Source organism: Oncorhynchus masou, chromosome 20 (assembly GCF_036934945.1).
Source record: "Oncorhynchus masou masou isolate Uvic2021 chromosome 20, UVic_Omas_1.1, whole genome shotgun sequence".
Classification (NCBI taxonomy): Eukaryota; Metazoa; Chordata; class Actinopteri; order Salmoniformes; family Salmonidae; genus Oncorhynchus; species Oncorhynchus masou.
The window spans coordinates 17,588,017-17,608,546 of NC_088231.1; the positions used below are offsets into that span (position 1 = coordinate 17,588,017).

General features: G+C 43.9%; 1 protein-coding gene across 1 annotated transcript in view; it reads left to right on the forward strand.

The window, feature by feature from the left end:
* The first annotated feature begins 13 nt into the window (after positions 1–13).
* Positions 14–20,530, forward strand: part of tbck (TBC1 domain containing kinase) — a 62,883-nt gene continuing 42,366 nt past the window's right edge. The window contains exons 1-21 of the mRNA XM_064926605.1: positions 14–186; positions 608–860; positions 7,449–7,521; positions 8,356–8,470; positions 8,672–8,745; positions 11,076–11,217; positions 11,416–11,476; positions 11,583–11,644; positions 12,113–12,174; positions 12,467–12,615; positions 12,964–13,102; positions 13,547–13,646; positions 14,492–14,541; positions 15,536–15,665; positions 16,081–16,179; positions 16,405–16,467; positions 16,616–16,742; positions 16,906–16,956; positions 17,070–17,153; positions 17,797–17,882; positions 20,482–20,518. Of these exons, the coding sequence (XP_064782677.1) occupies positions 668–860; positions 7,449–7,521; positions 8,356–8,470; positions 8,672–8,745; positions 11,076–11,217; positions 11,416–11,476; positions 11,583–11,644; positions 12,113–12,174; positions 12,467–12,615; positions 12,964–13,102; positions 13,547–13,646; positions 14,492–14,541; positions 15,536–15,665; positions 16,081–16,179; positions 16,405–16,467; positions 16,616–16,742; positions 16,906–16,956; positions 17,070–17,153; positions 17,797–17,882; positions 20,482–20,518 (1,897 nt within the window). The 5' untranslated portion in view covers positions 14–186; positions 608–667. The remainder of the gene's footprint in view (positions 187–607; positions 861–7,448; positions 7,522–8,355; positions 8,471–8,671; positions 8,746–11,075; positions 11,218–11,415; positions 11,477–11,582; positions 11,645–12,112; positions 12,175–12,466; positions 12,616–12,963; positions 13,103–13,546; positions 13,647–14,491; positions 14,542–15,535; positions 15,666–16,080; positions 16,180–16,404; positions 16,468–16,615; positions 16,743–16,905; positions 16,957–17,069; positions 17,154–17,796; positions 17,883–20,481; positions 20,519–20,530) is intronic.

The window sequence follows — 20,530 nt, forward strand, 5'->3', positions numbered from 1 at the left end:
AGCAAGGTCGCAATGTTTACAAATCATTTTGACAAGCTGAGCTTCGTCGCTGAAAATCGACGTAATCGGTCACGTTATCTCTCAGCTGCTCACAGCATCCCGTGAAAGAGAAGATTATGCAAAATAAAATACAAATAAAATCTACGGTCAGAATTTTTGGGATATGAGGACAGACGTTCACTAAACGTAAGTGTTTATTCAAATTTCGAAAAGTCGTTGCAGTTTTATTCATTCAAAGTTTTCAGCATACTGCGTCCCTTATTGTACAAGCTAACTGCAGCACTGTCGCTAGTTTTCGATTTAGTTAGCTGCCTGTATCCACTTCTACTGTATACAAACCGGTTATATGCCTCCCTAAATACACTATTAGGTAATGCTTGTACAAGATGACAAAGTAAATTAAGTGGATATGAAATTGTGTGGTAACCATTCTTTTGTGTTATCTGAAATTATTTCTGCGTTTAAAAGCTGTGATATAACTTGTATTTTAGCTACATTGCACCTGTTGTGTTTAGATATAATTTCAAATTAAAATGAGTGTTTGTAAACATGAACAAACTGTTCATCATTTGCTTCACTGCCTCTAATGTCTCTGTGTTTTCCATAGGGTGTGTGGGTTGGTGGAGCTGTCAACTGTCTGAAGTGGACACTGGAGCAGTGAGCAGTCATGAGGCCACTGAGAGACGCCCAGCTCGGGGCCTTCACCTTCTTTGCCTCGGCTCTCCCCCACGATGTGTGCGGGAGCAACGGCCTCCCCCTCACCCCCAACTCCATCAAGATCCTAGGCCGCTTCCAGCTGCTCAAGACCATTTCCCACCCCAGGCTCTGCCAGTACGTAGACATCTCCAGAGGGAAGCATGGTAGGACTACGCATCTCTGTCTGTTTGTCAATGGGCATTTTGGGTCCTATTCTTGATACAGTGAAAATACATCACTCCCTCAACCTAACCTTCCTTGGAGTAAAAGTGATCTGAATGCACAGAATACACCAATGGTAAAGCACTGATATAGCACTTAAATAGGCCTACCTGGAATGGTGAAAGATCCAATCAAATGTTAATGCGAGTGTAAATGTTAATGCGAGTGTAAATGTTAATGCGAGTGTAAATGTTAATGCAAGTGTAGCGAAATGCTTGTACTTCTAGTTCCGACCGTGCAGCAATATCTAACAAATAATCAATCAATTCCCCAACAACTACCTAATACACACATCTAAAGGGGTGAATGAGAACATGTACATATAAATATATGGATGAGCGATGGACGAGCAGCATAGGCAAGGTGCAATAGATGGTAGAAAATACTGTATATACATGTGATATGAAAACATTATTAAGGTGGCATTGTTTAAAGTGACTAGTGATCCAGTGATTGGGTCTCAGTGTAGGCAGCAGCCTCTCTGAGTTAGTGATTGCTGTTTAGCAGTCTGATGGCCTTGGGATGGAAGCTGTTTTTCAGTCTCTCTGTCCCAGTTTTGATGCACTTGTACTGACCTCGCCTTCTGGATGGTAGCAGTGTGAACAAGCAGTGGCTCGGGGTGGATGTTGTCCTTGATGATCTTTTTGGCCTTCCTGTGACATCGGGTGCTGTAGGTGTCCTGGAGGGCAGGCAGTGTGCCCCCGGTAATGCGTTGTGCAGACCGCACCACCCTCTGGAGAGTCTTACGGTTGAGGGCGGTGCAGTTGCCGTACCAGGCTGTGATACAGCCCGACAGGATGCTCTCAATTGTGCATCTGTAAAAGTTTGTCAGGGTTTTGGGTGACAAGCCAAATTTCTTCAGCCTCCTGAGGTTGAAGAGGCGCTGTTGATCCTTCTTCACCAAACTGTCTTGTGTGGGTGGACCATTTCAGTTGGTCTGTGATGTGTACGCCCAGGAACTTAAAACTTTCCACCTTCTCCACTGCTGTCCCTTCGATGTGGATAGGGAGGTGCTCCCTCTGCTGTTTCCTGAAGTCCACGATAATCTCCTTTGTTTTGTTGACATTGAGTGAAAGGTTGTTTTCCTGACACCACACTCCGTGTCCTCCCCTCCTCCCTGTAGGCTGTCTAGTCATTGTTGGTAATCAAGCCCACTACTGTTGTGTCGTCTGCTAACTTAATGATTGAGTTGGAGGCGTGCATGGCCACGCAGTTGTGGGTGAAGATGGAGTACAGGAAGGGGCTGAGCACGCACCCTTATGGGGCCCCAGTGTTGAGGATGAGTGAAGTGGAGAGGTTATTTCCTACCTTTACCATACGTCAGAAAGTCCAGGACCCAATTGCACAGGGAAGAGTTGAGACCCAGGGCCTCAAGCTTGATGATGACCTTGGAGGGTACTATGGTGTTGAATGCTGAGCTGTAGTCAATGAACAGCATTCTTACATAGGTATTCCTCTTGTCCAGATGGGATAGGGCAGTGTGATGGCAATTGCATCGTCTGTGGACCTGTTGGGGTGGTATGCAAACCGAAGTGGGTCTAGTGTGGCCGGTAAGGTGGAGGTGATATGATCCTTGACTAGTCTCTCAAAGCACTTCATGATGACAGAAGTGAGTGCTACAGGGCAGTAATTATTTAGTTCAGTTATCTTTGCCTTCTTGGGTACAGGAACAATGGTTGCCATCTTGAAGCATGTGGGGACCGCAGACTGGGATAAGGAGCGATTACACCAGCCACACACCAGCCAGCTGGTCTGCGCATGCTCTGAGGACGCGGCTTGGAATGCCGTCTGGGCCAGCAGCCTTGCGAGGGTTAACGCGTTTAAATGTTTTACTCACGTCAGCCACGGAGAAGGGGGGGGGTGCAGTCCTTGTTAGCGGGATGTGACGGTGGCACTATATTATCCTCAAAGCAGGCAAAGAAGGTGTTTAGTTTGTCTGGAAGATAGACGTCGGTGTCCGTTTCATGGCTGGTTTTCTTTTTGTATTCCATGATTTCCTGTAGACCCTGCCATATGTGTCTCGTGTCTGAGCCATTGAATTGTGACTCCACTTTGTCCCTGTTCCAGCATTTCGCTTGTTTGATTTCCTTGTGGAGAGAATAACTACACTGTTTATATTCAGCCATATTCCCACACCTCTTTCCATGGTTATATGTGATGGTTCGCGAGTTCAGTTTTGAGACAATGCCACCATCCATCCACGGTTTCTGGATAGGGTAGGTTTTAATAGTCACAGTGAGTACAACATCTCCAATGTACTTCTTTATAAACTCACTCACAGAGTCAGCGTATAGATCGATGTTGTTCTCTGAGGCTGACGGTATCCCAGTCCATGTGATATCCCAGTCCACGTAATCAAAAAGTCCTGAAGCGTGAGTTCCGATTGGTCAGACCTGCGTTGAATTGTTCTAGTCACTGGTACATCCTGTTTGAGTTTCTTCCTATAAAACGGTAGGAGAAAGATGGCGTCGTGGTTGGATTTGCTGAAGGAAGAAAGGGAGGGCGGGGGAGGGCTTTGTATGCATCGCTGAAGTTAGAGTAGCAGTGATCGAGTGTATTACCCCTGCGCGTAGTGCAATCAATATGCATATAGAATTTAGGTAGCCTTGATCTCAAATTTGATTTGTATAAAATCCCCAGCTACAATAAATGCAGCTTCAGGATTAGGGTTGCAAAGGGTCTGAAACTTTCTGGGAAATTTCCAGAATTTTTCTTGAGATTTTCCATGGGAAGTTGAGCCTGGAATTTTGGGAATTTTCCTTAAATCATCAAAAAAGTTAGCTTATAACAGTGAACATTTTTGTGGGATACACACGTCAATTCTAGGTCTTGTGGCATATTTTGGTTAAACTATCCCCAATTCAATGGAATTCAATGCAACCCTCTGCATGCACAGTGCATTCTTCCATCACATGTACAGCTGATTCTCAAAATCTTGCACACTAATGAGATGCTATTGAGCCCACACTACTACACTGTCTGAGCCAAGGACTACATGCTTTCTGGTGAGTTTTGATTACAGTACTGGGTTGGGTGAATATATTTTATATGACAAACATAACTTTTTGTTAACTACTAAATAGTAGCCAAGAGCAAAGTGTGTTTAAATAATTTCTAACTTGTTAACAATTTCTGCTAGTTAGTTTTTGCTACCATGTGGGGTTTAGCTTGCTTGAGCCTCCTAACTGAGAAGTGTTAATTCAAATTCCATTAAAGCTCTGTAAATTTGCATATACTGTGCCAAATCATATGTGAAGAATGCAACAAAGATGCAGAAGTGCTTAAAGTTCCCTCAGCGCACACAAGAAGCAACCGTTGACAAAAGTCCCTCTACTTGAGGTTGAAATGATGAATCAGACACCTTACTGATAGCAACAGCTCATGGTCCTCCTGGAATCAGAAGTGTTTTTGACTCAATGGAGGAACGTAGTCAGGGAAATGCTGATGAATGTCTTACTTGAGCTGTGTATGCAACTGCTTCACCTCTGATGCTCACAGGCAATGTGTATTGGAAGAGATTTCTGAATGTTCTTCGCCCAGCATACACCCCTCCAACCAGACATGCTTTATCTACTCATTTGCTGGATGCAGAGTTCAACAGAGTTCAAGTGAAGGTCAAGCAAATTGTAGAGAAAGCGGACTGTATTGCAATCATCTCTGATGGGTGGTCGAATGTTCGTGGGTAAGGAATAATTAACTCCATCATCTCCACCCCTCAACCTGTACTCTACAAGAGCACAGACACAAGGGACAACAGACACAACAGTCTCTACATTGCAGATGAGCTGAAGGCAGTCCTCAATGACCTTGGACCACAGAAGGTATTTGCACTGGTGACAGACAATGCTGCGAACATGAAGGATGCATGGTCTAAAGTGGAGGAGTCCTACCCTCACATCTGTGCTGCTCATGCATTGAATCTGTCCTCAAGGACATCATGGCACTGAAAACAATGGATACACTCTACAAGAGAGCCAAGGAAATGGTTAGGTATGTGAAGGGTCATGAAGTTATAGCAGTAATCTACCTCACCAAGCAAAGTGAGAAGAATAAGAGCACCACATTGACGCTATCCAGCAACACCCGTTTGGGTGGTGTTGTCATCATGTTTGACAGTCTCCTGGAGGGGATGGAGTCTCTCCAAGAAATGGCTATACCACAGTCTGCCGATATGGACAGCCCCATCAAGAGGATCCTACTGGATGATGTATTTTGGGAGAGAGTGGTAAGCAGCCTGAAACGCCAGAAACCTATAGCAGTAACCATTGCACGGATTGAGGGAGACAGTGCCATCCTGTCTGATGTTCTGATGCTGGCAGATGTAAGAGAAGTGTGTACTGCCCTGCCCACTTCACTGTTGCTCCAAGCAGAGGAAACTGCAGTTCTGAAATACATTAACATGTGTAAAGACTTCTGCCTGAAGCCCTTACACGCAGCAGCCTACATGTTGGACCCCAAGTATGTTGTCAAGAGCATCCTGTCTGGTGCAGAGATCAACAAAGCCTATGGTGTCATCACTACCATGTCTCGCCACCGATGTTTCCATGAAACAGAGAATGTTACAATCTCTGATGTCCCTCTGGAAGGCAACCCTTGCTCGAATTTCGTCTATCTTGTTGTTAAGAGACTGGACATTGGCGAGTAGTATACTCGGGAGCTGTGGGCGATGTGCACGTCTACGGAGCCTGACCAGGAGGCCGCTCCGTCTGTCCCTTCTGCGGCGCCGTTGTTTTGGGTCGGCTTTTGGGATTAGATGCATTGTCCTGGGTGGTGGACCAGAGGATCCGCTTCGGAAAAGTCATATTCCTGGTTGTAATGTTGATAAGTCTTCTTATAGTTCTTCCCGGCTGTATGTAATAAGAGGTCATTGATGACTGCCTTCCTGGGGTAACAATGTACGAAACAATATATAAACTAAATACTGCATAGTTTCCTAAGGACTCGAAGCGAGGTGACTATCTCTGTCGGCGCCATCTTGAGTGACTTTGCAGTGGAATTCTTGTTTTCCTCTATTTGACTGTATCTGGCTTTCAGAGATTGGGAAGAATACATGGAAATTCAGGTATCCTAGTATCGCGATACTGGTATCGTGACAACGCTCCACTACCAGAAATATCGTAGTATTGGTAGAGTGGGTTGGAGAGTGATACTAAAGAGGACTAGGGGAGCTTGGTACTTATAGACCGACAGCAGCTTTTAAATCCTATCCCTTTCCTTTCGACATCTACTATTGTATTTGACTGGTGTCCTATTAATATCAAATAAAATGTTATTCATCATATGCTTCGTAAACAACCGGTGTCGACTAACAGTGAAATGCTTACTTACAGTGTGCATTCAGAAGGAAGAGGGAACGGTGTGCATTCAGAAGGAAGAGGGAACGGTGTGCATTCAGAAGGAAGAGGGAACGGTGTGCATTCAGTGTATTCCAACAGATCCTTGACCTTCCCTTTCTATTACGAGAAACACCTAATAATCTTGTGTATTGTTGTGTGAAAAGAGGCTCTTTATATTGACTTCATTGCGGTCATACCCATAAGTTCACACGTTGATTTGTACCACAGTTTGTCATTTACAGTTGAGCAAATATAGAGAAACTTCATCACAGGTTATACCTCCTCAATAGGCTCTCTGTGTTTTCTGTTTCATCCGAGTCACTGTAAAATAACTGAATGTGTTTGGCAAAGTCCAACTGCACAATCTAACTTGTTTCGCTTTTGTTTGCTAAGCATATTACCACAAGAATGTGTTTTATTAAAAGTCTCAACAAAAACCGGAAATCATCCCAAATCCACATTATGCAGGTTTTATTGGACACATGAATGATTTTTGGCCAAAGTATACAAGTACTGTCATTATGGACTTCCTGAGTTGTTAAAAGCTTTTACTTTAGCCTGCTTTGTTTCATCCTTTTTTATGCCCAGATGTTTTATAGTCACAGCTAGAAGCTTATGTCAAATTGCTGTCTGAATGAAGTATATATATTTTTTGTGCATTTTAGCTAACCCTAACCTTTTCCTAACCTTTACCTAATTCTTCAAACTGCTGCGAAAGTTCTCCTAACCTGCTAAGAGAAGTCCATTCTGACATGAACTTTATTCCATTTAGTCAAAACCATGTTTTAAGGTCTTGACCGCTGAACCCTTTGTTGTCTGGTTTTGTAGATAACATTTTGTTTTTCCATTTATTGTGTGGATGGGGAGTTATAAAGGACTGAGTGCAGCTTTAAAGCTTTGTAATTGCATATGCATGTTATCACAACACATGGCGCTAGCGTTTCATTTAGAAGATTCTTCTGGGCTATGTTTAACCAATCATGTTGTGGCTAAACCTTTAACTTAAAGGCACACTCCTTCGTCGGAAAAACAACAAAATACCAGCCTTGCTGGGGAAAAAATGGAGAACAAGCAGCAGACCGTAAAACAGATGTTTTGAAATCACATATTAAACATATAAATCAATAAAATGCCTGTGCTGACCAATGTCATTTTGATCTACCGTTCCACACCTTTTCTTCTTCCTTCTTCCAGAACGACTTGTTGTTGTAACGGAACACTACGAAAGCAGTCTAAATGATTTCCAGAAACAGGTTCAAACTGTCAGGTAAGACAGTTATAAGTTTTCTTATATAAAAAGGAAGTGTTATTTTATTTAGCATTTTTATAGTTGGACATAAAAGACTAAAAACACCAGCAAATCAGCTCCAAGTGATTTTAATTTTGGAATGTTCTAGAGTATTCCCACACATTATAGAGAGATACTGTATATGTGATCGTATACAACTGCAAGCAAGGTTTGAAATGGCTGTTTTAGACAGAATATTCTATCTGTTTAGGATACTTGCGGTCAATTTGCAGTCTACAAATGATTTGTTGTTATGCACTGTCCAACGAAATGTTTACTTGCAGGTTCCTTCCCGACAAAGCAACAACGATAAGAAGTAGTATAATAGTAGTATAATACCCAAAGGCACTATATCTATATAGTAAAATATTTACACGACATAAAGACTATATATAGATGTAGTACAATGATAATGTTCTATGTTATTGAATGTTAAGAGGACCCAGTTCTATTTCTCTGTCAGTAGAATGACCATGGTTTAACTGAACAAAGAAGAATAGCTTCATTACATCAGGACTAGACTATGCACTCCCCTTGCCATCTACTGGTTGACACCGATAATAACACAAACCTCTTACATCTAAAACACTTAAAACCGAATGAACTCCTCAACTCTACAGGCCCGGCAGGGGGAAATGACTACATATTTAGTATACACAATGACCTGCTGTAGCTTTGTTGGCTGGAAAACAAAGACAGACTCTGAGTACCATACATGATCCTTTTTCAAGCCAAACACCAAAGGTCCTAAAGCTACGCCCAAGTTTTATAATGTGTATATAATATTTCTCAGGCCTTGTCTGTCTGTTACAGCCCAGAGAGGGTTCTCCAGATAGCCTATGAGGCCTTGGAGGGACTAGAGTTTATGAACAAACATGGGATGGTTCACAGAGCCCTCAATGCACAGAATGTCCTCATGGACGGCAAGGTAGGTAACCTCCCTTCCCTATCAGTTGGGGTCTAATGGAAAGGCATTTATTAACGCCATTTGCCATTGTCATCTAGCCTGGTTAAACCTGCGCTCTTGTTTAAACAGGCTGATTGTCATCACGTTATTGATGCATTATTGATTTATCATAAGGCCATCAATACATTGAACATTGTCATATGTAACATTGTTTCATTGTAGGGCAAGGTGAAGCTGGCTAAGTTTGGGCTCTATTACATGACAGACCATGGGGCGGATGTGGACTTTCCTATTGGGTAAGTCCTGTTCACATCTAACCTCCCATGTACAACGAATGTGTCGATAGATGTGAAAAGCTAATCAATTGTGACTGACATTAGATTAGGCAGTGAAAACATATTTTTTTAAACATTTAGTCATTTTAGCAGATGCTCTAAGACCAACATGGTAGTGAGTGCATACATTTTCATACCTTTTTTTTCTCGTACTGGTGCCCCATGGGAATTGAACCAACAACCCTGGCCTGCAAGCGCCACGCTCTACCAATTAATCTATATTAATCTATTAATCTTAAAAGCAATACATGGTCCACTGTCATATAGAGATAACTGATAAATTCTGATATGATAATGGAAAATTGTGAACCTCGAACGTCTGGAACTTGCAGTACTGTGGATCTTCTGGTAATGGAGGTCATAGGTCCCTATGGTTACTATGACATGTATGTGTAATGGTCAATCTATTGTTTATCAAATCACATTTTGTCACATGCGCCGGACACAACAGGTGTTAGAGTGAAAGGCTTACAAGCCCTTAACCAACAATGCAGTTTTTAAGGAAAACCCTTACAAATAAGAGATACCAAATAATTCAAGAGCAGCAGTAAATAACAATAGCGGGGCTATATACAGGGGGTATCGGTGCAGAGTCTATGTGCTGGGGCCACCAGTGTCGAGGTAATTATGTACATGTAAGTAGAGTTATTAAAGTAGCTATGCATAGATAATAAAAGAGTAGCGGTGGGGGGGACAGGCAATGCAAATAGTCTGGGTAGCCATTTGATTAGCTGTTCAGGAGTTTTATGGCTTGGGGGTAAAAGCTGTTTAGAATCCTCTTGGTGCTCCGGTACCGCTTGCGGTGCGGTAGCAGAGAGAACAGTCTATTACTAGGGTGGCTGGAGTCTTTGACTATTTTTAGGACCTTCCTCTGACACCACCTGGAATAGAGGTCCTGGATGGCAGGAAGCTTGGCCCCGGTGATGTACTGGGCCGTACGCACTACCTTCTGTAGTACCTTGCGGACGGAGGCCGAGCAGTTGCCATACCAGGCATTCATGCAACCCATCAGAATGCTCTCGATGGTGCAGTTGTAAAACCTTTTGAGGATCTAATCATTTTAGTCTCCTGAGAGGGAATAGGTTTTTGTCATTCCCTCTTCACGACTGTCTTTGTGTGCTTGGACCATGTTAGTTTTTTGGTGATGTGAACGCCAAGGAACTTGAAGCTCTCAACCTGCTCCTCTGCAGCCCCGTCGATGATAATGGGGGCATGCTCGGTCCTCCTTTTCCTATAGTCCACAATCATCTCCTTTGTCTTGATCGCTTTGAGGGAGAGGTTGTTGTCCTGGCACCACACGGCCAGGTCTCTGATCCTCCCTATAGTCTGTCTCATCGTTGTCGGTGGTCAGGCAAACCACTGTTGTGTCATCAGCAAACTTAATGATGGTGTTGGAGTCGTGCCTAGCCGTGCAGTCATGAGTGAACAGGGAGTACAGGAGGGGACTGAGCATGCACCCCACGTGTTGAGGATCAGCGTGGCTGATGTGTTGTTACCTACCCTTACCACGTGGGGGCGGCCCGTCAGGAAGTCCAGGATCCAGTTGCAGAGAGAGGTGTTTAGTCCCAGGGTCCTTAGCTTAGTGATGAGATTTGAGGGTACTATGGTGTTGAATGCTGAGCTGTAGTCAATGAATAGCATTCTCACATGTATTCCTTTTGTCCAGGTGGGAAAGGGCAGTGTGGAGTGCAATCGAGATTGCATCATCTGTGGATCTGTTGGTGCGGTATGCAAATTGGGGTGGGTCTAGGGTTTCTGGGATAATGGTGTTGATGTGAGCCATGACCAGCCATTATGATATCCAGGTTTTAGATATTAAAGTAATCCATTGTTTCTGTAATAAGTACTGTAATAGAAAGCTGAAGTCTTACCCAAAACCCAAAGGCCCTCATGTTTTAGAAAGTCTTTGTGGGTAATAGCTTGTTGTTGAATGGGGGAATGAGTGTGTGTGTGTTCGCCGCTGCCTCTGATGTCCTGTGTTATCTAGTCTCCAAGTAAAACATCTGGTTTGAAGATGAAATAAGCTTATCTGTCTAGTGTTTACGGAGATTCCTTGATATGAAGTAACGTACTGTATGTGCATCACTTAAACAATGACTTCAACAAAACAGGAAGTACCTGGAATATTTAGGTAGATTAATCATCAAAGTCGGTTCATTGTCAAATGTTATCTGTTGCAAACAGGTTTCATTATATTTAATTCAAGACAACCTCAATGCTCTCAAGTTTACTATGTCTTGCAGGGTATTCAATTGACCTTTGACCCTCTCTCTGACTATCTCTGTCCACAGGTACCCATCCTATCTGGCTCCTGAGGTCATCGCCCAGGGCTCAGTCCAACCTAGTGACCCCGCCCAGGGGGAGAACCCTCTTCCCTCGGGGCCCAAGACAGACGTGTGGTCCCTGGGAGTCCTGCTCTTTGAGCTGTGTGCAGTAAGCTCTCTTAAACCTCCATGTCTTGACCTAATGATTGATTATTTGATTGAGCTGTCAGTCAGAAGTCAGGACTGTCATTGACAGATGTTATGACAGTGTTATATAGCCATTGATTTGAGGGTTCAAGTAAAGTGTGATATTGTGGTTAGGAGGAAGTCATTCTGTCCTCATGTACTATCAACCTTTTATTCACAGGGTAGAAGACTACTGCAGAACATTGAAATAAGCGAGAGATTGAAATTCATCATCACCTTGGGTAAGTGAACGAGTTGCCATGTCCATCAGCCTGGTGAGCCACAGGTTGGTTATGATGGGGCTGTTCATTGTTTATGACATGGTGGTCTGTGTTTTGTTGTTCTCAGGTTGCATTGACGACATAGTCACAGTCCTTGCAGAGGAGCACGGATGCTTGGATGCGATTAGGGTGAGTTTGACATCAATCACAAGTCACTGTTTATTACACTGGTCCACTAAAACCACTCTAAGAAAGGTTGATTATCCTAGAATTCCTAGTTTGCAGATTGCCTAATGTGTGGTAAAGTCATGTTTTATGATGTAGATAAGACTACACCTTACTATATGCTGTATTGTTGGTCCAGAGACGATTGTGATTGTAAATGACTACAATTCATCAAATACCAAAACGATGCCCTGTAACTTGTAACCGCTAGCTGTGTGTGTTTGTGCGCGCATCTGTTTGCGTGTATATGTGTGCTAATGAAATTCATATGCCCTCCATTTGCCAAAGTGTTTCCCTTGTAAAAAGGCTTTTAACCTTTCTCAGGCTATTTTATTTCTTTAGGATGCTGAAAAGCCATAAAAGCAGAGGGAGATTGGGACTGTGGGTCTGGATTGTAGCATAACTAATGTGATTGTCAACGTTCTGTTACAGGAGCTGCCTGAGAACGTCCTGACATTACTAAGGAAATGCCTGACCTTCCTGCCCTCCAGAAGGTAACTCGACCAGAGATGTTTTATATCATGTTGTGTTGTCATTTCCTGTTGGGAGGCCCATTCTCCATGCTTTCTCCAGGTACTTTTGTCATGCAGCCGAACTATCTGCAGGGTAATAACAGGGAAAGTTATCAAAAACATGCCCAAATGAGAACATGGTACGTTTAGAGAGAACATTTTAAGAACACTTCACATAACATTTTTGTCTTGAAATCTGAACCGTTGATGAAGTGCGTCGATATGTTTTTGATGCATGTTTAAAAACGAGATTTCACTCTGTGCTTCCATCCAGGCCCACCCCTGCAGAGCTGCTGGTTGACCCAGTGTTTGAGGGCGTGTCGTGTCTCTACGCCCCGTTCCAGCAGCCCGTCGGGCTGTTCTCCTCCTCCCTGCGCTGTGCCCACCTGGAGCTACCAGAGGACATCAGCCAGCTCTGCAAAGGTCAGAGTGCACACATGCATGCCCTGACGTGGCCACACACACGCATGGACACACACACGCAAACACACACTTACGGATGCACATACATTATAAAAATAAATAGTTGTTTACCATCGTAGACCTGGCTCTATGGATAAAGGATACATCTGACGACCACATTATCCCATGTAGAGGACCCCATGTATCATTCTTGATGCTTAGTGTGGGATTTAATGGAACCCAGGAATCCCTGGAAAACAGTGGCAATTGTTATCGATTTGGACTATCCTGCATACAATGACATGAATTGAAATGTGGCTGATTTTGAATGTATTAGACAGTTAAATGAATCTATCAATCATGTCCCAGATGATGATGAGGAGTACCTGGGGGAGAGGGCCATAGATGAAGTGTACCACCTGTGGTGTTTGGCGGGAGGAGACCTGGAGAAGGAACTGACCAACAAGGAGATCATTCAGTCCAAGCCTCCTGTCTGCACCCTGCCCAAGTACTGCACAACACGCCCTTTCTACCTAGTGGACTGTTTCAGATAATGTTGTTATACATAGCATGTCTTTCTACTGTCGTAGATAATGTAGTTATGTACAGCAGGCCTTTCTACTGTCTCAGATAATGTAGTTATGTACAGCAGGCCTTTCTACTGTCTCAGATAATGTAGTTATATACAGCATGTCTTTCTACCAGACTGTTTCAGATAATGTAGTTATGTACAGCAGGCATTTCTACTGTGTCAGATAATGTAATTATATACAACATGCCTTTCACTGTACTGTCTCCAGTAGTTATTAACTATTTTAATCATAGAGCAAAGCACAAAGTTAGAATAATGTTTTCGTCTGAACTAGTTAACTATATTATATTTAAGTAGATCCATGCTATTATATAGTTTCTCATCCGGATGAATAAATGTTGAATTCAATCTCTGTGTTAGTTTCCTGCTGGAGGATGGCGAGTCGTTTGGCCAAGGCAGGGACAGGAGTTTCCTCCTGGATGACACCACCGTCACACTGTCTCTGTGCCAGCTGAAGAACGTGAGGACACCACTGTGACTAATAGATTTAACATTACAGTACAATAACAGGAGCAAGACATTTTAGTAGTGCATTGGTCTCTACTTGGACTGTAGTGACTAGTGTTCTACCAACAACACACAACAGGTCTCTACTTGGACTGTAATGACCAGTGTTCTACCAACACCACACAACAGGTCTCTACTTGGACTGTAGTGACTAGTGTTCTACCAACAACACACAACAGGTCTCTACTTTGTAGTGACTACCAACACCACACAACAGGTCTCTACTTGGACTGTAGTGACCAGTGTTCTACCAACACCACACAACAGGTCTCTACTTGGACTGTAATGACCAGTGTTCTACCAACACCACACAACAGGTCTCTACTTGGACTGTAATGACCAGTGTTCTACCAACACCACACAACAGGTCTCTACTTGGACTGTAGTGACCAGTGTTCTACCAACACCACACAACAGGTCTCTACTTGGACTGTAGTGACCAGTGTTCTACCAACACCACACAACAGGTCTCTACTTGGACTGTAGTGACCAGTGTTCTACCAACACCACACAAACAGGACAAACCTTGGACTGTAGTGACCAGTGTTCTACCAACACCACACAACAGGTCTCTACTTGGACTGTAGTGACCAGTGTTCTACCAACACCACACAACAGGTCTCTACTTGGACTGTAGTGACCAGTGTTCTACCAACACCACACAACAGGTCTCTACTTGGACTGTAGTGACTAGTGTTCTACCAACACCACACAGTAGTTTATTTTCTCCACATGGTTGAATCTGAAATTAACCAGAACATTTGTGTTGAGAATTAAAATCTGGCTTCTCTCTTTCAGAGACTGAAAGATGTGGCAGGAGAGGCATATTACCCTTTATTGGAAGATGAGTAAGAATCCCCTCATCTTTTACTCCTCATTTGTCACGTATTGACTTAGTAGGGATGTGAGAGCTGAGGACAGATAGACTATCATTTTGTGGCTTGTTCTTTTCAATGACTGATGAAGATAGGTAATGTTCCCTTCTTGCTTTTTTGTTTCCTTGTGTCTCTTTGTGTCTCTTTGTGTCTCTTTGTGTCTCTTTGTGTCTCTTTGTGTCTCTTTGTGTCTCTTTGTGTCTCTTTGTGTCTCTTTGTGTCTCTTTGTGTCTCTTTGTGTATCTTTGTGTCTCTCTCTTGCTCGCTCTCTTGCTCGCTCTCTTGCTCGCTCTTTCTCACTGCTCGCTCTAGGGATTGCTCGCTCTTGACTAGACTATCTTTTGCTCGCTCTCTTGCTTTTCTCGCTCTGATCGCTCTCTTGCTCTCTCGCTCTCGCTCTTTTTGCTTCTCGCTCGCTCTCTTGCTCTCTCGCTCTCTTTGCTCTCTCTCGCTCTCTTGCTGTCTCTTGCTCTCTTGCTCTCTTCTCTTCGCTCGTCTCTTGCTCTCTGCTCTCTTGCTCTCGTGTCTCTCTTGTGTCTCTTTGTGTCTCTTTCGCTCTCTTGCTCTCGCTCGCTCTCTTGCTCTCGCTCGCTCTCTCTCTCTCGCTCGCTCTCTTGCTCTCGCTCGCTCTCTTGCTCTCGCTCGCTCTCTCTTGCTCTCGCTCGCTCTCTTGCTCGCTCGCTCTCTTGCTCTCGCTCGCTCTCTTGCTCTCGCTCGCTCTCTTGCTCTCGCTCGCTCTCTCGCTCGCTCGCTCTTGCTCGCTCTCTCGCTCGCTCTCGCTCTTGCTCGCTCTCTCGCTCGCTCTCGCTCTTGCTCGCTCTCTCGCTCTCTTGCTCTCTTGCTCGCTCTCTATGCTGCTCTCGCTCGCTCTCTTTCTCTCTTCCTTTTGCTCTCTCTCTCTCTTTCTCTCTTTCTCTCTCTCGCTGTCTGTGTCTCTCTCTGTGTCTTTCTGTCTCTGTCTCTCCAGACAGTCTAGTCTGTCCCAGTCCAACAGCAGCAATGAGCTGTCTTGCACCGTCACGCTGCCACTCATCATCAGGGAGAGGGACACAGAGTACCAACTCATCCGCATCATCCTCTTCGACAGGCTCCTCAAGGTCTGAGTTCTAACACACACACACACACACACACACACACACACACACCATTGTCTCACAACCAGTACAAATGCAATCACTCTGCCTCCACAAGTTTTTTAAGATCCTCCAGTTCCCAATGATTCCAGGAATAGAAAGACGAGGAGTACCCAAAGTCACATTGACCCTGTCCTGAGCTCACACTCTTACTCATCTTTGTGTTCCTGTCTGGTGATTTATTAAAGTCTTCTATTGGTGTGTCCAGGCCTTGGTGTCTCTTGATTATATCGGGTGTTGAATTGAAGTGGAGCTATGTGTTATATCAACCAGATTAGTAAAACACAGTGTCTTCTCAATGACTTATCTGGATAAATTATTACAATAGAATCAAATCTTATGATTAGAAAATGATCTGGTTGTGCTGTTTGTCCCACAGGCATACCCTTACAAGAAGAACCTGGTGTGGAAGGAGGCGAGGGTGGACATTCCTCCTCTCATACGTGGACTGGCCTGGGCTGCTCTCCTGGGAGTCGAGGTAGGACAAATTGATAAGCATAAAGAGAAATACATTGTTTTGTTTGTAGAGATAAATAAAGCTGGTAACCATAGAGAGGAATACATTGTTTTGTTTGTAGAGATAAATAAAGCTGGTAACCATGGAGATTATGAACTTGATTTACTGCTGATTTTCATTTAATACTGTGCCATGCAATGATAATGGGAAGATATTTTGGTTGATTCGATTCCTTTTTCTCTCCAGGGGGACATTCAAGCCAAATATGACAGCATTGATAAGGATACTCCTATACCCACTGACAGACAGGTACCTGCTCTTCTAATTGTGGACTGGTTATCAGTTGATGGGCAAATGTTATTATTTTTGGCACTTTTATAATTTCATATTGAACAGATATATATCCCTCACATGCCTTGGTTCACACACTTCTAATGTGTGTGTGTTTTCCTCCCAGATTGAGGTGGACATCCCTCGCTGTCACCAGTATGACGAGCTACTGTCCTCGCCACAGGGCCACAGGAAGTTCAGGCGTGTGCTCAAGGCCTGGGTGGTGTCTCACCCTGACCTGGTCTACTGGCAGGGTGAGTCTGTCTCTCTGCTGTCACAATCTGACACGTTGACTCACATCCGTGCTGTGTTGTGGTCAATAGACCACTAGGTTGCAGTCAAGTCATACATTTTCAATCTAGCCAATTCAATCCCAGCGGTGATGTGGTTTATGGTGGTACCCTGTGTTTTGTTCAGGTTTGGATTCACTTTGTGCACCATTTCTCTGGCTGAATTTCAACAATGAAGGTAAGAGTATTTGAAACCTTCTTAAAACAGGGAGTTGTTGTTGATTTGCAGAGGTACAATGTGTATCGCTGATACTCCTCTCTTCACCTCATCCTCCCCTTTGTTGTCTGCAGCCCTGGCGTACGCCTGCATGTCGGCCTTCATCCCCAAATACCTGTACAACTTCTTCCTGAAGGACAACTCTCACGTTATCCAAGGTGAGTCCCTCCATGTACAGTGACACTTGAATAACAAGCAGCCTCCATCATCCCAGTAAAACAATCTTTAATCTACGTAAACATGTCAGTGTTCAATGTGTGCCACTAGTAGGTATATTTATGGAACTGCACCAGTGAGTTGTCTAATAACACCCTTTTTGTGTGATATTGACAATATACTACAGTCTCTCTGCCTTATTACTCAAAGGAAAACTCCACCCAAACTATCTTTTGTTACATTAGTCCATTGTAGATATAGTCCCACAATGTGATCTGGGACAACAAACACACCACTTGAACTCAATGTGGAGTGTTGTGTATTGTCCCACCACATTCTCATCTAATCTCACCAATGTTGGTCTGTCTTGGATTTGAGTGTACTTTTGTTTTGGAATACAAATAATGAAGCTCAATTACGTTTTTTGTGTTGAGACCATACACGACACAAACATCTCTTTATAGTCCTGGTACAAAATATCGACAGACAATGCCCAATCTGATGTCACAATAGCTTCTGGGTCTTGTTCAATATGGCACAACGTAGATAAATGTTTTGCAACAGACACCCATGAGTAGCGTTCCTCAGATAGGACCACCACTGCTTTCTCGCTAGGTTTGAACTCTCCCTCTGTGCTGGTTTCAGAATACCTCACCGTCTTCTCCCAGATGATCGCCTTCCACGACCCGGAGCTCAGCAACCACCTCAATGAGATCGGATTCATACCTGACGTAAGCACTGAAATGCGGTCTGGGCTGCTTCGTCCTCACGTAAAAACTGACTGGAGAACAGTGCCGAAGGATCATAAAACTGACATGAGGGGGCTGTTTGTCATATAACTGATAAGGGAACAGTTGTATTGGATGAGCTGAAAAGTGTTTTATACACAGATGTCCTACAGCAGAACTGTAGGGGGGAAGTACTTAACTGGAGGGGCCCTACTGTACATCTGACAGCAGAACTGTAGGGGGGAAGTACTTAACTGGAGGGGCCCTACTGTACATCTGACAGCAGAACTGTAGGGGGGAAGTACTTAACTGGAGGGGCCCTACTGTACATCTGACAGCAGAACAGTGGTGAATGGTCCTTACTAGAAAACGTTTCTTTCCTTCTGTGAGTTTCTAGATCGTGAAAGGTGAGGGACAATGGGGAGGATGGAGGAGAAGTCTGGAATCTGGCCCAGTCCCAGACTCCCTGGTCAGGGATAAAGAATCGCTACTATCCCATCCTTCTAATAGAGTCCTGCTTGTCATTGAGAGTTTTTGTTCGTTGGCCCCTCTCAGTTTTGGGCCAAGGCCAAGTTCCCTCCACTCAGAACATTTGTGATAATTTATACTGGGTCTAATGACAGCCTGGCCTGCTCTATGGTCTAATGACAGTCTGGCCTTGCCATAAGGTCGTCGAACACCCGGCCCTCCATCCCCCGTTCAAGAACACTAACTCTCTCTCTTCACACCGTAGCAAGGTTAAAGGCTCTATAGGCGCTAATCAAGGCGTTATCTTGCTGATGAATGTGTGTCACCTCAGTGGACCAGCCCTGGGGACCTCTTCCAGAGAACGGCTGAATCTATCAAACAGGGGCCACGGTTTTATGGTGCCCTGTTTTTAAAGATGGATGGTGGAAGTGGTTTGATAACGTGTGTAACTCCACTCCTGTAGGAAACACTGACTTTGTTTCAAGTTCACATTTATTTAACCAGCTGGGTCAGTTTAGAACCTTTTCTCATTTACACTGACAACCTGAACCCAAGAAACCACAGACCATATAGCAGTGAAACCATGGTGATTAGAAGATGTGGCTGTCCCTGTCTGAAAACACTTATTGTGGGGAGAAAATAAGGACAATTCATGTGTTTCACTGGTTTTCCTGCTGGTGTTTTACAGGTTCCTTTAGGGAGATAAAGGATGTGGCACATTAAAACAATTAAAGAACCAACTTTTGTTTCGTCCACATCTACATAGTGATTTCAACAAAAGCATTTGTTATTCTGCTACAAAGCATTAAGTTGAGCATCTTTCTTATAATGGTTCTTCCTTTGTCGTCAAGCAACGATGCTGGTGGACATTCTCTTCCGTGCCGCCTCTTCAGAGGTTAACCGAGTGCGTGGTTTTCTAATGATGTCATCTCGACACTTGTGAACCGCTGTTTTATTTGTATTTAACTTCCCTTTCAAAGGCGAAGGATTGAAACGTTATTTTCCCAGTCTGGTCGGGGATAATGATATTTGAACTCAGTGTGTTGATACAGCTTTTAATGTTTGAAGTCTTATCCAAACCATAAATAATTAACTTCTGAAGTTCGGAGGGTGTGGAGAGATGGAGGGATTTCATGAGTGTTGTTCTATCAAAGTAATAAATTCGTACAGAGGCTATAAAAAGCCCAAATGTTAGGCTACCCAGTAACCACAACATGAACCCTCTGATTTCCCCTGTATACGTGTCAAAGTAGTGTGCTGTGGTGGTTATACAATAACATACCTTGTTACTACATTGTCAAATACACGTAAGTCACCAGCCCAGTGTACTGGTAGCTGTCTCCTCCTGTAATGCTTCAAGCCATAGGACCACCACTGCCATGATGCACGTAGACTAGACTCCCCGGCCCGCTTGTTCAATTTAGGCTGTTTTCAATTTGGCCACATATAATTTGGCCTCCCCTCCCTCCCTTCCCTGGCTGCCATTCACACCTTTCTACCACAACTAATCCCACGAGGCCTAGCCAGGGCTCTGTGGAGGAGTCCGAGGCTCTGAGTAACTCATTACCCTTGGGAATGGAGGGGGTCTGCCAGCTCCAGGAAGGCAGCCTACCAGCCCCGCTTAGCGTTTTCCTCACCTATTCAATTAACCAGCTGAAATCAATTCCATTGCAATATCCCCCCCCCACACGTTGTTCGTCTGTGGAGGGTGTGTGTGTGGGTGGAGGGAAGGATAGAGAGAGGGAGAGGGAGAGCGATATTTCATTGTTAGCCATTTCTAACTCTGACTTCAAGTACTCAGCAGTTTGTCCTTATTGCCACTCTCTCTCACACACACACACACACACACACACACACACACACACACACACACACACACACAGGCTATGCAAACTTAGCAGACATCAGATCAGACAAAGTTTGTGACTGATGTGGCTGAATTACAAAATGTCTGCTGAAAAAGTGAAATCGACGTAATGGTTTAGTGTATTTTGTATGGCATTGATTTGATGTGTTTTGGGTTGGAATGTGTATAGCTAGGAATGTTCCATAAAGAATACTACTGTAATGTATAGAACAGAGTAGAAATGCATGACTTTATTTCATTGACTAGATCCTCTCTCTCACCTTGCAGCTCTATGCCATTCCGTGGTTCCTCACCATGTTCACACGTAAGTTGACCT